The 19,153-nt window shown below is 34.2% G+C and overlaps 1 protein-coding gene across 10 annotated transcripts in view; it reads left to right on the top strand.

Annotated features, from left to right (window-relative positions):
* The window catches only part of Mipol1 (mirror-image polydactyly 1), a 258,732-nt gene that overhangs the window by 75,017 nt on the left and 164,562 nt on the right, over positions 1-19,153 (top strand). For 7 of the 10 annotated variants that reach the window (XM_013120827.3, XM_040743048.1, XM_040743050.1 and 4 more), the window contains 3 exons: positions 1,252-1,447; positions 4,990-5,125; positions 6,370-6,475. In XM_013120827.3, coding sequence (XP_012976281.3) covers positions 1,314-1,447; positions 4,990-5,125; positions 6,370-6,475 — 376 coding nt within the window. In that variant the 5' untranslated portion in view covers positions 1,252-1,313. The remainder of the gene's footprint in view (positions 1-1,251; positions 1,448-4,989; positions 5,126-6,369; positions 6,476-19,153) is intronic. The other 3 variants (XM_040743052.1, XM_040743055.1, XM_040743056.1) reach the window with 1 other exon arrangement.

Raw genomic sequence — 19,153 nt, 5'->3', positions numbered from 1 at the left:
TACATAACGCAAACCACGAAAGAGTTTTCAAATCTCAAAAATCACCCACTAATCTTTAAATATAGGATTTAAGGATAATATTATGTTGAAATGTCAAGGTTATTTCATAGTAGGCAGTTATCAAATAACATTTCTCTCTTCTAATTCATTTCCCCAACAAAGAGAAATCAAAATAATTTACCAGAAGTAAGTGATTTGTGATACAGCTTCCATTTACTAATATGAGTAATATGTGGACTTGAAGTTTTTATTATCCGCAGTTGATACAAATAAAAAAAATCAAATGAAGCTTTGTGAGAGTTTCTTATATACTGTTTCTTTGTATTTTAATATTACTTTTGTGTCACAAAAGGATTTTATGTTGGCAGATTTCCTACCATATCACCAACACTTCTTTTTAAGGCTGAAGAATTATTTCTTCTAGAGTTAATGAAGTACATGTTGCCATCAGTAGTTGTGTTTTTTAAATCTTAGTAATAACAGAGTTGATTTTGTATATATGATTTCCTTTGAAACTTCTATGCCATTAAATATAGTTTATCTCTTTAAAATAAATGTTTTTAGTGCATGCAGCTTAAGTCGTTTTTGTGATATAACTAAGCATACAAAGTATGTTTTATAATATATTGTATGTATTTGATGAGATTAATGTTAAAATTATTCTTGCATTCATTTTAATATTATGATGTTACTGAAATAAGTCATATTTATTGGTGTGTAAGGTACTTAGTTAGGTCATTGATATTGTATATATATTTTATAAACAGGAAGATTTTGTATTAAATAACTTGTACAGTGTTATGCACTTATTAAGGTTGTAATGTTCCCCTAGGCAGTCTGAACCATAGTTCTATTGATTCATTATAACCATATCCTTATTGCTTAGTACTTTGAGAATACTGTGTTTAGACCAGTGGTCCTCAAAGGAACTGTAATCATTTAGGCACTGTAAAAATATAGGAGCTGATTCCACTCCCAGAGCATTTGATTCAGTGAGATAAGTATGACCTGCTCTGCCAACATTGTCACATATAGCCTGATTTGTAAGCTATTTACTCTAAACATCTTCTGTTCAGGAAAGTAAAAATGTGGATGACATATGCTGGACTGCACATATTTAATCAACTACAGTAGAGTAAGACTAGTAACTGTGGTAAAAAGCTATAGGATGTTTTCATAAGAATGTTCATTTGATTCAACAATTTTCATATGTGGCTATGTCCTTTTATGTATCATATATTTTTGTTTTAGTGCAGATACGGCCATTTGTCTTTTGCAAGAGTCCACAATAAGAAGTAGATGAGCAGCTGACTATGAATTCTGAACAAAACATGCATCAGTTAAACAAGGAAGTCACACCTGAGGACCTTGAACTACCAGGGAGGAACGCCAGGAACGTACAGGCCATTGGTCCTTATCCAGATGAAGGGCCGTCTACACAGTGCAGGTGCATGTTGGTTTTAGTTTTTAATTTAAAAGGAAAGAAATGAAACAGTGTGTCTTCTTTAATACATTGTCCCTCGTTTTCATTTTGGTGTCAAATAAACTTAATGTTTCAGTAAAATAAAAAACAATTTCAGGACCCTGCAAAAGCTTTCTATTGCTTCCATGAAATTGATATAATGTGTCTAGACAGCTGAGAGCAACAGCACAAGATGAGTTTAAAGAAAGCAATGAAGTTTGATTCTTCCTCAATATCATTTTCTGTGACTCTTCATTATGGGAGTAAGGATACTTATGAAGTTGATGTGAGATTCACCATAGCTCAAACCTTCTTAAAGATGTTTTTTTACATAGCTCTCTATTCTTTGTTTGGCATAATTGGAATACTTTGAGTGACCCTGTACTCTATGTACCTTTACCTTTCTTATTAATTTACATTCCGCAGCATCAAGTCATCCAATGTGAAGGAATTTGAGTTTAATACCTGTGTTTATCATCAATGGGACTATGCTACTGTGACAATCATGTGTAGGAAAGATAACATTAGATTTTTAAATGATAGCATAATTCTGTTTTCATATTTTCTAGATCATTAATTTTAAAAGTGTTTTTGGGGTTCAGTGATGGTGGCACACACCTTTAATCCCAGCACTTGGGAGGCAGAGGCAGAGGCAGGTAGATCTCTGTAAGTTTGGCTGTTACACAGAGAAACTCTGTCTTGAAAAACCAAGAAAGAAAAGAAAAAATCTTTTGTGGGGCTGCTATTCTGTTCTAAATTACTCAGTAAAATATATTCATTGAGGATCAAAGACCTCAACATAAATCCAGCCACACTGAACCTCTTAGAGGAGAAAGTAGGAGTTATCTTCAAACGAATTGGTACAGGGGACCTCTTCCTAAACATACCACCAGTAGCACAGAGACTGAGATCGACAATAAATGGGACCTCCTGAAACTGAGAAGCTTCTGTAAGGCAAAGGACACAGTCAACAAGACAGAAAGGCAGTCCACAGAATGGGAAAAGATATTCACCAACCCAACATCTGACAGAGGGCTGATTTCCAAAATTTACAAAGAACTCAAGAAACTAGTCACCAAAACACCAAATAATTCAATTAAAATGTGGGATATGGAACTAAATAGAGAATTCTCAGTAGAGGAATCTAAAATGGCTGAGAGACACATAAGAAAGTGCTCAACATCCTTAGCCATCAGGGAAATGCAAATCAAAACAACTCTGAGATACCATCTTACTCCTGTCAGAATGACTAAAATCAAAAACACCAATGACAGTTTATGTTGGAGAGGATGTGGAGAAAGGGGAACACATCTCCACTGCTGGTGGGAGTGCAAACTCGTACAGCCACTTTGGAAATCAGTATGGAGATTCTTCAGGAAAATGGCAATCAGTCTACCACAAGATTCAGCAATTCTACTCTTAGGCAGATAACCAAAAGATGCACATTTCTACAACAAGGATGTCTGTTCCACTACGTTCATAGCAGCATTATTTGTACTAGCCAGAACTTGGAAGCAACCTAGATGCCCATGAACTGAAGAATGAACAAAGAAAATGTGGTACATTTATACAATGGAGTACTACTTCGTGGGAAAAAAATGGAATCTTGAAATTTGTAGGCAAATGGATGGAACTAGAAGAAACCATCCTGAGTGAGGTAACCCTGTCATAAAAAGACAAACATATTATGTTCTCACTCATATATGAATTTTAGAAATAGAGCAAAGGATTACCAGCCTACAATCCAAACTGCCAGAGAAGCTAGGAAACAAGGAGGAACCTAAGAGCGACATATATGGTCCCCCAGAGAGGGGGAAAGGAATAAGATCTCCTGAGCTAATTGAGAGCATGGGAGGGAGGGAGAGTTATGAAAATGAAGGGGAGAAGAGGAAGGGAGAGGAGGACATGAGGGAACAGGAAGACTGAGTCAGGGGAAGAATACAGGAGAGCAAGAAAAGAGACACCCTAATAGAGGGAGATGTTATAGGCTTAAACAGAAATCTGGCACTAGGGAAATGTCCAGAGATCTATAAGAATGACCCCAACTAACAATCTAAGCAAAAGTCGAGAGGCTACCTTAAATGCCCTTCTTTGATAATGAGATTGAGGACTACCTTAATATGCCATCCTGGAGCCTTCATCCAGTAGCTGATGGAAGCAGAGACAGACACCCACAGCTAAACATCGAACTGAAGTCCTGGAATCCAGTTGTAGAGAGGGAGGAATGATGAGCAAAGGGTTCAAGATCAGCCTGGAAAGGTCCACAGAAACAGCCGACCTGAACAAGGGGGAGCTCATGGACCCCAGACAGATAGCTGGGAAACCAGCATAGGACTGTTCCAGATCCCTTGAATTTGGATGTCAGTTTGGAGGTCTGTGTAATCTGTGGGGCCTCTGGTAGTGGATCATTATTTATCACTAGTACATGAATGGACTTTGGGAGTTCACCCCACATAAACGGATATTCTCTCAGTCTAGACACATGGAGGGAGGTTCTCGGCCCTGCTCCAAATGATATGACAGTCTTTGAAGATCTCCCATGGAATACCTCACCCTCCCTGGGGAGAAGAAAGTGGCTGAAATAGGGGGTTAGTGGGGGACAGGGAGGAGGGAAGGGAGAGGGAACTTGGATTGACATGTAAAACAAGCTTGTTTCTAATTAAAATAAAAAAAGTAAATATATTAATTGATATCAATACATAGTAAAATCACTAACTGTATTGGTATTCCTCTTATATAGTGTTATATTCTTACTTAAATGCTATTTGGGGTATATTTTAAGGTATAGAGGCAAAGATGATGGAAAAATGTATAATTGTTATAATCGTGTAAGAAAGATAAATGGTAGAGCTTATACATTCCTGCCATGAGATCTTAGTATTCAATATGAGAGCTTGCTTATAGCCCTATACTTATTGACCGTCCCAGGACTCATTGCTGAAGACTGTCTAAAGTAATACTTTCATCCATTAGTATTTACAGACTTAATACCATAACACCAGAAAACAATACATTTTGTTCTCATCTCTTCTTTATACTACCTGCTTACAGATTGATATCATTGTCAGTTGCCTTGTGGATTATATTTACCATTATCTTTGGGGAATAGAAATTAATTTCAATGTCTTCCATTTAATAATTAAAATATTATATGATATTGTTTTAATAAAATTGGGAAAATGGTTATTTCCACTTACAGAAAAGCAAAAAATATGTAGATCCTAATGAGAACTATAAATCAAAACATTTATAGCTTCTAAAACCTGAACCCGTTTGTAAGTATACTTCACCAGGGTCTCTTTGGGATCGCTATGTGCTTTCTACAAACTAAATTATCCCCACTGATAAACTGGTATATCTGTAAGTTGCTATATACATACATATATATATAATGTTTATAGCCATCACACTGTTTACTTCATAAAAAGTTTAAGCTTAAATATCTTTACATATTTATTGTTAATATGAAATTTATGTCATTTGTGAAATATGATATATAAATTATTTAATAATTCTTTTTATTATAGTATTATGGAATGTGAGAAGAATGATATGAATTATGAATCTGTGACTTCTCATCATGTTACCCCAGACTTAAATAAAGATATATCAGTAACCTGTCTTCAAAAAGAATTGGAAATTCTCAGAACAAGAAATCAAAAGGTATAGAAATATAAAAAGTCTAATTGTTGTAAACAGTGTCTCAGCTATTGACTATTTCAGTTTATTTGCTGTCCACTATTACTCAGTTTTATTTTGTGTTTTAATGCCTCAACAGTAGGTTTATGTTATCCTGCCATCCAGGTATGGTTCAGTTAACTGACTGGCTATGAAAACAACCTTTTTTTTGGTTTCTATAATATCACCATTTTTCATAAAGCTTTGGTAATTTATATTGCTATAAAGCAAATATTCAAATTCACTGTAGTAAAACTTAGCTTCATCCTTATGGAATGTGGGTTATATTCACAGCTATTTCCATGCTACTTTGTAATTTTTCTTCATTTTTATTAGTAACTATGCATTCTTTCACTTCAGTAATGTATGTAATGAAACGTCAAAGTTGCAAATGATATTATATGTCTTGTCTCCTATTATACTATTACATGCATCCAGCTCAGTGTACATGCCATGTTTTGTTTCCTCTCGTTCTTCCTTAACATTCATTTGGTCTACAAGTAATTTTATTAAATAATGTTCACTGTCTGTTGCTTCTTTTGAAAATTCTATTTAGTTTTCTGATTTTAATATTTTCATTGTTTGACCTAATCAGACTGAAGCATGAATGTTGTTTCTGGAAGAAAACTTAGAGGACAAGAAGGGAAAAATGGGGAAAAAATAAAAGGAAGCATTCTATATGAGCATGATATATTTTCCATACTTTGAGTAGCAGTTATGACATACCAATTTTAAAGCAGATGATGTACCAATTTATAGAAATATGATGAAACAGTAGTCACAGTCAGGTCTGTGTCAGATATTAATATTATAGTCCTAATGAAGTTTTTCAAAATATTAGAATTACTAAGAGAAGCATAAACCTGCTGTCCATTATTTTGGGATCAGTAGAGACCTTTAGAATCCTTTGCTTTAAGACAAAGGAATGAATGAAATGGTTTCCGTAGTACATATTTTTAGTAATACTGTTCCTGTTTTATGTCCATATGCATGTGTGTGTGTGTATGTATGTGTGTATATTACAATTTTTCCTTTTTATATCATTTCAGGTAGTTACTACTTAGAGAGTATATTTCAACCTTAATTTTTTTCCCTGAGAGTCAGTGTTTTTAAGCAATTAAATCTAATATTATATAAGCATTTAAGAACAACAAAATCTTACTTTGGAATTAATTATGCATGGAAGGCATTTATCAGGTAAGAATGATTTTCTTTCTAATTTGTTTTAGCTTCAAGAAAAATTGGCTAAAGAAGATAAAGAAAAGAGAAAATTAGAGCTTAAGTTGGAACTCCTCGAGAAAGCAGCAGAGGCTGAAATCGCTGAAAGGACTGCAGGTAGGAGATGAATCTTCACGCTAAGCTAGAAGGTGATTGTAGGATGTGTGCTGGTGGATACTAGCTCATTGCCTTGTTTGCCAAAGGAGGAGAAGCTTTCTTTTCCCTTTTGGCTGCTTAGAAAATAGGTGGCTTTAACATCCTGGTACTGGTATTAGTGAGGGCTTTACCTGTATTCACACTGATTTGGGCATTAAATGCATTGTTAACACCATGTCAATCCAATCACAAAAAGGTTGTTTGTTTTGTTGGAAGGGCCTGAACAAACAAGGAGAAATAATGATTACCAGTGCGTCTACCTTTCAACCAGCAGTTCAAATACCACTTATTGTTTTAGCTCTTGGAGAGGAAATACTTCTCCTTTGTATTAAGATAGTGCTATATTCATTGCCACTGGAAACCTACGTTTGATTTAAAAAAACTGTTTTATGCAGTTAATAGGTTAACATCTGATAATGTAGATGATGACAGAGGTAATGTCTTCCTTGAGATTAAAGTGAAAGGTTGCCACATTTTAATGTTGTACATCAGTGCCTTAGATTTTGGAAACTATCTTGCTCATACACAAGTCTTTGCCTGAAGAAAAATTTAAAATATAATTATATGATAGAGATGTGGTCACTGGATTCTGAAGTCTGTGATCTCCATCAGTGTAGTTATTGTAGCTTTTTTTTCTTGCACTATTTTCCTGTGCTAAAAAAGTGAAAATTTGTAAAATGATAGATAACATTCAGAAGTATTTTAGATATTACTTTTTCAACAATTTCATGTATTATGAAATTATTTAATGATTAATTTCAGGTTATAACTGTTATAAACTACTTAACTTGCTTACAAATATAAAAGAATTGGGGAATTTTAGATCAGAGAGATGATTAATATAGTTTATTTTCAAAATATTATTATAGATGGTATTTCTAAATAAAAACTGCTGTGATAATATAATTCAGATGAATGCAAATGAATAATCCAATTGAATACTTGATGGCATCTTTTTTATTAAGGACAAATAACCATAAACTTTTTGTTTCTTTTTGAAAGGGAAATATAAGACTATATTTAAGGAAAATTAATAATACATTAAAATAAATAATACAACTTTAGAACATTTGGAAAGTTTCCTGAATTTTTATAAAAATTATGTATACATATATATTGCTAAGATAGTGCTGTAAAATTTATTTTGGAATATATGCATAATTTACTTTGTATATAGTATAGAAATAATTGAATATTTGAGGGTACTATCATGGCATACTAATGATTTAATGTAACTTAGAAGCCTATCTCTTGAAGAAACTCATCTAGCAGTAATAGTTACTATTTAACTTTTAAATAATACAGTTCAGTATGTCATTCAAATATTTATGTATTATATATTTAAGAATTCTTGTTTGAACTATTTGAGTAATACATACAAAAATGGAAGGAATTTAATTGTTCTTACTAGTCATGTATTTTTAATTCATAACAGAATATTGTTTTACCACATTGAAGGTGTTTTAAATGTCTTCTTTCCGCCTAACTGATGAAAATGACAGGGTTGCATAGTTTTTCTGAAACAAAGCAATGGACTCAATGTTAAAAAAGAAACGGAGAACATTGCACTGATTTGAAACTCTAAAAACTTCTGTCGCTGGTTCATTCTTGAAATTTTCATCATTTCTAAATAGATACAAAGTTTTAATAAGCTCACATTCAACCTCATATGTATGAATTGCATTCCAAAGCAAAACACTAGAAAATAAAAGCAATTACACCAGCAGAGTAATAGAAAGAGAAGCAGTGCAGGACTCTAATTACATGTTAGTGATGCTTCGTATCTTGTAACATAAAAGAACCAATAATCCACATAAGTATAGATGTTTGTTTTTATTACTATACGTCATATTTTTATTTCAGAATGTGTATTTGGTGAAGTATAAGATGAGTATACATGCATCTATTATAATGTTTGTAAGTAAACTGTTAATATTTGCAAAACAGCTTCCACAAAAAGGTAAATACTGGCTGAACACCAAATTAAATACTAGAAATAAGAAATTTGATGCAAAAATATTTGTAGGTTTAAAATTTGTTAATATGTGGCAAATTGTCCTCCTACTAGATATTTTCTTGGCATATATAAAATATACAAATTTATAAGAATGTTTTTATTGTGTTATTTCTGATTATAAGTGTATTAATAAATTTAATGAGGAAATTGATATATAAATTTTGATATATTCATGTTGTGAGATGTGATACAATAATTATGAATTTTCTGAGAAATATTTGATGATATGCAAAAGTCATATCTCAAAATTAAGTGAAAAAAGTAGTAAGAAAATAGCATTTGTAACATTATTGTGTTAAAAGAAGCAATATTTATGAATAGGTATTAATGAAAGACAAATTTTGTTGGTCTGTAAGTGAAGCTGAGTTGGGATTCCGCAGGACACTAGTAAAATGTCAGATACGGATCATGTGCCTGTTACACTAGTGCTAAGGAGGTGAAGAGTTAGATCCTGGAACTTGCTACTCAGCTAGTCTTATGAATTTATTAAGCTCCAGGTCCAGTGAATGACCCCGTTTTTAAGAAAGTGAGACCTAGAGCAGTGATGGAAAACACTTGGCAGAGTTTCTAGACTTTACCTAACCACAGTCCCCATTAGTGGTTTACTGTTAGTACACTAAGGGAAGTATACAGAAAAATTACATCACAAAATTGGGAAACAAGGGATTGAATTTAAGAAAAATTATTATTGACACGTATATATTTCATAGCATTTTAGTAAATTATTAATCCAAAGTAAGAGAAATGAAGTAGAAAATATTTGGGTTTGTGTAACTATGGTCAACTTTCATGCATGTGGTTATTTAGCTTCCTTAGTTTCGATGTTCATGCTTACATAATGTGAATGTTACCATTCTACATGTCCTCATGAGCATTTGAAGCTCAGTTGTGTCCACTGTCACAAGAAATCTCAGTTTGCCCTTCACCTGTCCCACCTTTGGTCATTGTCATCAATAGTGCTTGATACTTTCCTAGATCCTAAAATGCTTTTTAGGAACAATGCAAACTTCATTACATATCAAAGAACTGTATGTTGAGGCTTCATTATGAACTAGGTACTGACCATCAGAAAAAAAGAAAGATTTGAACTGTCAAGCATTTCTTTTTGTCTTGCAAATGCTTTTCAGCTACAACATTTCATACACATACTGGTTGTGGTTAAGTATTCAGATGTGAATCTATACTTTTTTCCCCAGTGTTTTTCTTACATATATAATGACAGTCTCACTCAGCAGTGGTTAAAATCTGTTGTAGTTGGCTTTTATTTTTAGGCTAATGCTTGTAAAGTGTGTAACTCATAGAAGGCCTCAATAAATGTCAACACATTGTTATGCTTATAACAGATTTGTAGAGGCATAAGTACTTGCCCAATCTAATAACAGGAAATGACTCTGCTTATACCTAGTCTGTTTCACAAAGAGCTTATTTGTATTCATTTTAAACATTATTATTTATTTGATTGCCACAGCTTTTCATTTCCCCTGATTTTCAGACTTAAACTTTTAAGTTCAAAGTTAGCCTGAGCTGCCTTGGGGAAAAAATGACCTCTACAAGAAGAGAAAATAAAGGAGAAACATATAGTAATGAGGTTTCACTTAGCTTTAGAGAAACTGCCCATATGTTTAGCTTAAGGAATGTTTGTTTCATTGTTCCTATTGAGGACTTACTCATTTTAACTTATTTAAATTACACACATGTGTAATGTTATTTGAAAACATTATCGATAACCTGCAAATATTAGGGTATATTTTAAAGGAAAATAGCAGAAATATCAATTATTTACACTTTTAAAGTATCTCTTTTGAACTATAAAAAGTGGTTAACTCCTAACATTTTAAATGTTATTTTAATTCATTTGAGGACAATAGTAAAACATACTATTCTATTCCTTGATTGCATCCACAAATTTCTTTTATGTTAGTGATATGTTTTTAACTTTTAAAAGCATGTTGTTCAATTAAATATTATCTCTATTCTAAAATTTTTGTGGCAATGCCTAGTGCTTATTGTCTGTTTTGTAGTATTATTATAATACAGATACTGTGAACATTTTATAGAATAGTATTTTTCAGTACTATTTTATATTGTTTAAAATACTGATATTACTTCAAAAGCCTCATATTTTTTATTTCTTAAAAGCTCACATTAGAGCCTCTGCTTTATGTGTTAGTTATTTTTCTTTCTTGAATGTCATCCATTAAAGATTAGCTGTGGAAGGTTGAAGCATGGAGAGATTATGAATGACAGAACAACTCCTGTAGAATAATAATCAGTTTTTGGTATTTAATGCTGTTTGACTTTTGCAGACACATTTCTTATTAACCTTTGGTACAAAGAGAAATCCAGGTTCCTGATATCTCATGGAGAAGATGAATTTGAGATCCTCTTCCAATTAAACTGAAATAAAGACAATATTGGATTTTAGCCAAATGATCTCCTTAGTTTTTAAGTCTCATGTTTATAAGTCTGTCATCTATCTATCTATCTATCTATCTATCTATCTATCTATCTATCTATCGCTATCTATATATCTATCTATCATCTATCTTACTATATTTTAACATATAATTTAACCATTATATATGTCTCCTAGCTTACTCTATTGACAATGCAATCACTTACAGTGCTTTTTCTCTTTAAATACAGATTTTTTTCTGAAAAACTCATTTAAATTATTTCACATATGAAGATAGTTCATTCTTACTATAGTAGCGAATGTAAATTTGCTTTTATGGAGAACATAGAAGTTTTGTTTTTATTGTTAATAGTATGAAAACAAAGTCCTTGAATCTTATAACCTCAGTTATTCTATTCAGTGACAATATAAATGCTTAAAATATAGACTACATATCCATATATGTGAAGACTCCCACTTGATAATGTGGAAAAATAAAAGTTGTGCCACAGAAAATACTGACCTTTTTCTCTGGAACTCACATGAAGGTAGGAAGAGAAAACCCACTCCACACAGATTCTTGTTAACCTCCACACACACCCTGTGATACGAAGAAACCTTAAATACACATCAGCATAATGGGACCATACACATAATAATAATAAGTAATTTTTAATGCCTAAAATGTTGAAAAATCAAATCCAGTCTGAGAAAATTGTAATAGTCTCTTTTGCAAAAGCACATCAGGCAGTCTGGAGTGGGTTTGCTTTCTTGTTTCTGGCCTGAGGTAAACACTGCTTTAAAGTTTTTGACAAACAGTTTATGCTAAGGAAGGTAAAACACATTTTATATCCATGGTTAGGAATGTGCATGTGGTCATTTCATGAAACAGTTGTCACATTTGACATCATTGTGTCTCCCAACAGTTGTTGACCCTCATGTAAAGCTGCAACAGTAGATATTCAGAGAATTTGTGGATTTGCTTATAAAAGCCTGGATTTTACAAGATATTCTCTACAAGTTAGTTAGGATTTGGGGATACTGACTGTCTTCCATGGCATTGTTGTGAGAAATTCTGTTGATTTCTCTCTTAACTTAGCCTGTTATGTTTAAATAGCCACCACACAGATGTCACAAACAGATACTTCTCTCTGAGAAATATCAATCTTTCAAATTATGTTACTTAGAGGATCATGATCCAGTGTTTAAACTAGAATATTTTCCAATATACTGTCTCTTTTTTACTATGTTTTTAACGTGGTTTGAAAACTGTAGAATGCAGATTTGTCAATAGACGGGTTCTGCTAAGAAAATATGTACTCTGCTTTGACTCAATAAACTCATACTTAGTATGGTTCAGCTTCTTCATATTTACTCTTGCCCATATTAGAAAACAATTAGCTTACTAAACAAATTTGAGTATTTGGTAGTGGTGGGTGAGGGTGATCCTCTCTGAATCTTCCTCATTTGAGTAAGAATTATAGGGTATTTGATAACCATGTTTAAAAATGGAGATATCCAAATATTATTGTAAACACCCAATGATTTGTTTTACCTACAATATAAGTATTTTACTTGGTTGGCTTACATAGTAGCTAATAATATTTGTTAATGTAATTTAACTGCTGTGAACCTTTACTGAACAAATATTGAAATTTATTCAAGTCAAAGAAAGAATCTCTAATGACTTTTGTTAAAGCTTCTATTTAATAGTTAAGGAGAAAAGTTTGTATGACATACGAGATGCAATTAACAGTAGATTTTACATTTAATAAAAAGAAAGAAGCATGCGTATTTGCTTTATTCATTCCATCATAATTTGCATTAGAGCTGTGGGTGTTTAATGAGCAAATTCCAACTAAAATGCTATATTGATTTTCTAGTGAACTTTGTAATAGTCATCTACCTTGGAAAAGCTCAGTGTTTACAATTAAGTTTTCTTTACTAAAAATATTTGAGAGTTGCATATTGATCCTTTGAAAGTGCAGAATTCTACAAAGAATTGTGTGATTATAAACTCCTAAATTCACATGTAACCTAAGAGGCATTTTTAAATGACCACTCAATAATGCCTTAATTTTGAATATATTTCTTATTAATCATATTACCAGTTTTAATTTTTAAAAATTATATTTGTGTATATTTTCCCTACATTTATGTCTGTGCATTGTGTGTGTGTGTGTGTGTGTCTGTGTGTGTGTGTGTGTGTGTGTGTGTGTGTGTGTCCGTGTCCCCTCTCATAGACCAGAAGAGAGCATCAGATTCCCAGGAACTGGAGTTCAGGTCAATCTGAACTACCTAATGTGAATGCTGGGAACCAATCCTTGGTCCTCTGAAAAAACAGAAAATGTTCTTATCTGATTAGCCATCTCTCTAGGCTCATTACCAGATTTTGAATGTGGCATGTATATGTGTTTGGAGCATTTTAAATTTAACATTCAAATATCTACATGTTAATCTTCAAATACAGATACAGATACTTGGATTTTTTAAATAGTCTTATAAATTTAAACCTAGTTCTATTAATCATATAGGACCAAATAAGCATTTTTAGCTTTATTCATAGAGATGGGTAGACATTCTTTCTTTTTTTATCATGTGCCACCAGATGTAATATGAAGTACATCATGCTGTACATGAGCTATCTGTGTTGTTGACACATACAGGGAAACATGAATTTAAGTCCACCTTGAGCTATATAAAAAACATATTCTCTAAATGAATAACTTAAATTTCATAAATATCTGGTCATACTTTATTTATAGAATTAAGAAAGTTTCAGTAGGAAATCTGTTGGCATTTAAAATGTAATCAGTATTTTCTTTTCTATACTAAAAGTATCCCACAATATTTAGGGTAATGTGATATATGTGTGCTGATTTGTGATTTCATCAGCATTATACATCCTGTCTGGCTTATATATTGCAAGTAGTTTATAATGGAGAAAATTAGAATAGCATAGTAGTTTGTATGAACTGTGTCATCATGGTATACTGCTTGTAATGAGCTGTGAATAAGTTTTCTTTTGCCTCTATTTCTTATTTTGCCTTATATTGAAAAGGAGGAATTTTTAATTTATTTGTATATGTAAATTGTCAAAATCAAAATCACATTTTTTTAGATTTGCTTATTTTATGTGTGTAAAGAGAAGCTTTTTCTTTGAGAGAAGCCTTCCCGCCCGCCTGGTTCTTGATCCGCATCAGTCCCAAATAAACACACAGGAGGCTATATTAATTATGAAGCTGTTGGCCTTGCTTGTTTCTTACTGGCTAGCTCTGACTTAAGTAATTAACCCATAATTGTTAATCTAAGTATGTCTCTTACTGGAGAATAGTTCCGGGCTTCCTACCCCATGGCTTCACATGTCGAACTCTCTTGTTTCTCCTTCCCAGAATCCTCCTGGACTCCTAGTCCCTCCTATCTACATTCCCTATTGGCCAGACAGTGCTTTATTGACAAATAACAGGCAAATAACAGGACTTCCCCAAGATATGTGTTTGACTGTTTTTCCATGCACAATATATGTGCACTATATGCATGCCTGGTGCCCACAGACGTCAGAAGTAGGGATTGGATCCCCTGGAAATGGAGTTTTGGATGGTTATAAGCTCGCTATGTGGGTGTTGGGAACCAAACCCAGGTCCTTTGCAAGAGCAACAAGCACTCTTAACTCCTAAGCTGACTTTTCAACCTCTAAATCACATTTTAATTGCTTTGGAACTAAGTCATATTATGAGTATGTCTGTTAAATGTTTTGACAGTAGTGGAATTGAAGTATTATTTGTTTAAGATCCTCTTGACTCATTTATTTGATCAAGAACTTTTTGTCTAATTTAAAAGCAACCACAAGTGGTTGTATTACAGTCCTTTTATATACTTTCAATATCTATGACTAAAATAGTTTCAGATATTTGTGAAAATAATGTTGCTGAACTTCAGGAAAGTGATGATAAAACATCTTGTCATATGCCACACTGCTTCTATATCATATAAGACAGTGTTTTGTTTTTCTAGGCTATTAAGGGTCATGGTTATGGGAAGACAGTTGTTTAGTATTAGGAGGGAAAGCAAATATTTTGGGATACTACCTCCTGAATAGAAGTTTCTGTCAGAATTGCGTGATGACTTGATTCATGGTAGCAGAATAATATAAATAAGGCCAGCTATGCAACAGGTGAAAAAGGGGGTGCTTAGGTGATGATGTGAACAAAGTGTTTCTCAACCTCCCTAATGCTGCAACCCATTTATACAGTTACTCATGTTGTGGTGACCCCCCCCAGCCAACACTGAGCCCCTGATATGACACCATTCCCTGAGGTGACCAGTCAGTATACCAGCCTCATTTCTTCTGCCTGCTGTGTGCCATGTATTATTTATGCCATTTACCTTGTAGTCATATCCTATTCTTGATTGTTATCATTCTCTAATTCAAGCATCTCCATTTATGTTGGCTACAGCATTACAACCCCTTTCAGGAACAACCTTGAAAGACACTGCGAAGGGAAATTGTCACAGCGGACAGAAGTTTGGACAGTGTACATGGTCGTACGTTTTGTTTGGAAGGAGAAATGTCCAGATGTGCAATTCACAGATTGATGGTCTGTAGCCAGTGGATTAATGGATTGTCAGGCACTTGAAAGAGCAGGATTGTGGAAAATTCGTGAGAACGATCTAGTGAAGGATGTGGATAGATCTTTCCAAATGGGCAAAGGAGATAAAGATACTTGTATACCAATGTAGATGCTCATTTTCAGCTGTGGAGGAGTTCAGTAATCAAGTAGACAGAGTGACTTGTTAGGTGGACAATCAGCCCTTTTACCAGCCATCTCTGCCATTACTTGAGTTGCCCATGAATACAGTGGCCGTGGTGGCAGAAGTGGAGAGAATGCATGGGCTTGACAACGTGGACTTCCACTCACTGATGCTGACCTGGCTATAGCTGCTGCCGAGTATCAGATCTTCCTACAGCAGAGACCAACACTGAGCCCCTGATATGGCATCATTCCCTAGGTGAGCAGCCAGCGACCTGGTGATAGAGTTATTACACTGGACCCTTTCCTTCATGGAATGGACATTGCTTTGTCCGTACTGGAGTAGATACGTATTCTTATTATGGATTTGTCATCCCTGCTTGTAATTTCCTACCAAAACTACCACCTATTGCCCTACAGAATTGCTTATCCATGGTCACAGTATTTCATACAGTATTGCTTCTGACCAAGGATCTTACTTCACAGCCAATGAAGTGCAACAGTGGGCCTAAGCTCATGGAACTCACTGGCTTTACCATGTTCTCCACGAACTTGAAGCAGATGACATGATAGAACCATAGAATGGCCTTTTGAAGACAGTTACAGTGTCAATTAGCTGTCAGTAGCCTAGAGGGTTGTGGTAAAATACTGTAGAAGTAGTATAATCTTTAAATGTTCATTCACTAGATGGTACAGTTTCTCCCATGGCTGGGATCCATAGGTCCAGGAATCAAGGGGCACGAAAGGGATTGGTTCTACTTGCTATCACCCCTAGTTACCCACCAGAAAAATGTTTGCTTTCTGTTCTCACGACCTGAAATTGTGCTGATCTAGAAGTTTGATTCCATAAGGGGGGATGTTCCTGCCAGGAGCCACAACAAACATTCCTTTGAAATGGAAGTTCAGGCTTCCCCATTACCTATTTGGGCTGCTTATGCTCTTAAGCCAACAAGCTAAAAAAAATAAAAAAGAGCATAGCAGTGTTAGGTAGAGTCATTTCATCCAGATCAGCAGGGATCAGATTGGAGGTAAGAAGATTGTGTTTGGAGTAGAGAAGGTCCCTTATGGCATCTCTTGTTGCTACCACGTCCTGTGATTATAAAGTCAGTGGGAAACTAAAACAACCCCATGGAGTCAGGATGACAAATGGTTCATAGCCTTCTGGAATGAAGGTATGGGTTACCTCGCCAAGAAATGTTCCAAGACATGCTGAGGTGCTTGCTGAGGGTACAAGAAATGCAAAATGGGTAGTAGAGGATAGTGGTTATAATGATCAGCTAAGGCCATGTGACCAGGGGCAGAATTGAGGATTAAAATTGACACCTGTTTCTGTGATATGAATGTGTTTGTGCATAGATATATACATATTAAGCAGATAACTGTTTTCTCCCTCTCTGTCTTTATCAATTGAGACATCAGTTGTTACCTTATTTAAATTATAAGATACTGAAGAATGTCCCTCAAAGGAATTTAACATCTAGTCTAAAATACATAATGTATTTGAAAATGTGTGTGTTATGTTAAGTATAATTATAAACAGGTTATTGTTTTCATTTGGGGAAATTAAAAATGACATAGGGATATGATTGTTGTCACATTGATGAAGTATGGACTTGTGGTTAATTTGGCTTATCAGGTTGACTACACCTGGAGTCAACTAAAACCCAAGTAGCTGGCCACATCTGTGAAGGATTTTTCTTGATTGTATTATGTGAAATGGGAAGACCCAACCTGTCTGTCTGATCATTTGATATCTGAAGACCTATCCTAAATCAGAGCCACACCCTTTGGTGGCAGCCTATCTCAAAGGACATGGAAGAAGGAATCTCTTTGCTTTTGTGTGCTTTCATTCACTCTTGCTGCTGAGACAATCCTTGCTGATATTAGAGCCTACTTCTTTTGGATTTCATCTTATCCTGAAGACCAGCTAAGACATCCCAGCCTCGTGGACTGAACAACTGTTGGGTACTTGGAGTTTCTGTCATGAGATAGTCTGTTTTTTAATACATTAAATTTCCTTTCACTGAAACTCCCACCAATGTTGAAGTTTTTGTTTTCAGCTACGAAACTATTTAATGGAACTCAGGAATATTTTATTATGTTCGCTCTAATATTTACCATTTCTGTTGTTTTACCTTCAGTTTTTATGCTTCCCTCTTTTTACTAGTCTTCCATTGTTTGAAGAGTTTCCTTCCCATTCCCTTTTAGTTACCTTTACTGGCTGTGGATTTATCCCTTCAAATGCAGATGTCTTTTTATTTGAACTTAGGCAGCCACGTTGGTGAGATTTGGGGGGGCATTGTTTCTGGCATTCCCAGGATACACAGTCTCACAGCGAACTCCATTCTTTCGAGTTTTGCAGTCATTCTGTCCCTCTTCTCACAGTGTTCCCTGAGCTGTAGGAGTTGTATCAGCTAAGAATGGGACCCACAACTGTGGTTTACTGAATTGGTCTCTGTTACGGAGAAATGTTTTATGAGGAGTAATGACTACACTGATCTGTGGGTATAAGGACAAATGTAGTTAGGAGTTATTCTGGTTTAGTAATGTGTTGGTTGTTTCTCCTCAAGATGCTTCTTTACTACCATTGTTAATTTAAGTAAACCAGTAGCTCTCTTGAACAGCTCTATTTAATTTATAACAACTGTGGCATGAGCCTGTTATTTTTTAAATTAAAGGATATTTTACATATTTTCTAAGTTTATGCTATGGTTTGACTGTTTAAATAAAATTTAGGATAGCTATCGGTATTTAAGAACATTTTATAATATTTTAAGGTATTTGCAAGATCTTAAAAATTATACTTAAGAAAAGTCAGTTTCAGATAATATCAGAGTTCTCAATACAATAAGAGATGCCATTCAAAATTTAATCTGCTTCAAAGGTGCTTCTTGTTCTGTGAATGTATAATGTTAAATCATTATTGCACTCATTGAACTGCTGTCCTGTTGTGCATATGCATAAATGCAAGAGTTGCTTTAGTTTGTAACTGCTATGTTATTTCTGTTTGTCTGCCTCCCATAGTTAATTCAATAGCCAGGTGGCAATTCTTTCTGAATGTGTCCTTTCCTGTTTGTATTGATCACATTTGGGTGATTTTTAATTCTTATTGTTACAGAGGATACCGCAGTCAGTATTTCTATGTGTTTTCTTTTGCACTTGTGTGTATGGATGTCTTTAATATAACAAAGATTTTCTAAATTACAATAAGGACATACTTAATATTTTAATAATTTGTTCTTCATATGCTGTAGATATACATGTATAATTGCAACATTTATGAGTCTCATTTTTAAAATTTATTTTATTTGTTTTGGTGCTTTGCCTGCATGTATGCTTGCTTGAGGGCGTCAGATCTTTGGGGTTACAGACAGTTGTTAGCTGCCATGTGGGTGCTGAGAATTGAACCTGGGCCTTTTAGAAGATCAATCAGTGCTCTTTAACCACTGAACCATCTCTCCAGCCCCAAATCTCAT

The sequence above is a fragment of the Mesocricetus auratus genome, unplaced genomic scaffold (assembly GCF_017639785.1).
Source record: "Mesocricetus auratus isolate SY011 unplaced genomic scaffold, BCM_Maur_2.0 Super-Scaffold_15014, whole genome shotgun sequence".
In the NCBI taxonomy this organism is placed as follows: domain Eukaryota; kingdom Metazoa; phylum Chordata; class Mammalia; order Rodentia; family Cricetidae; genus Mesocricetus; species Mesocricetus auratus.
The sequence above is the reverse complement of the archived record's forward strand: the minus strand, read 5'-3'. Positions and strand labels throughout refer to the sequence as shown.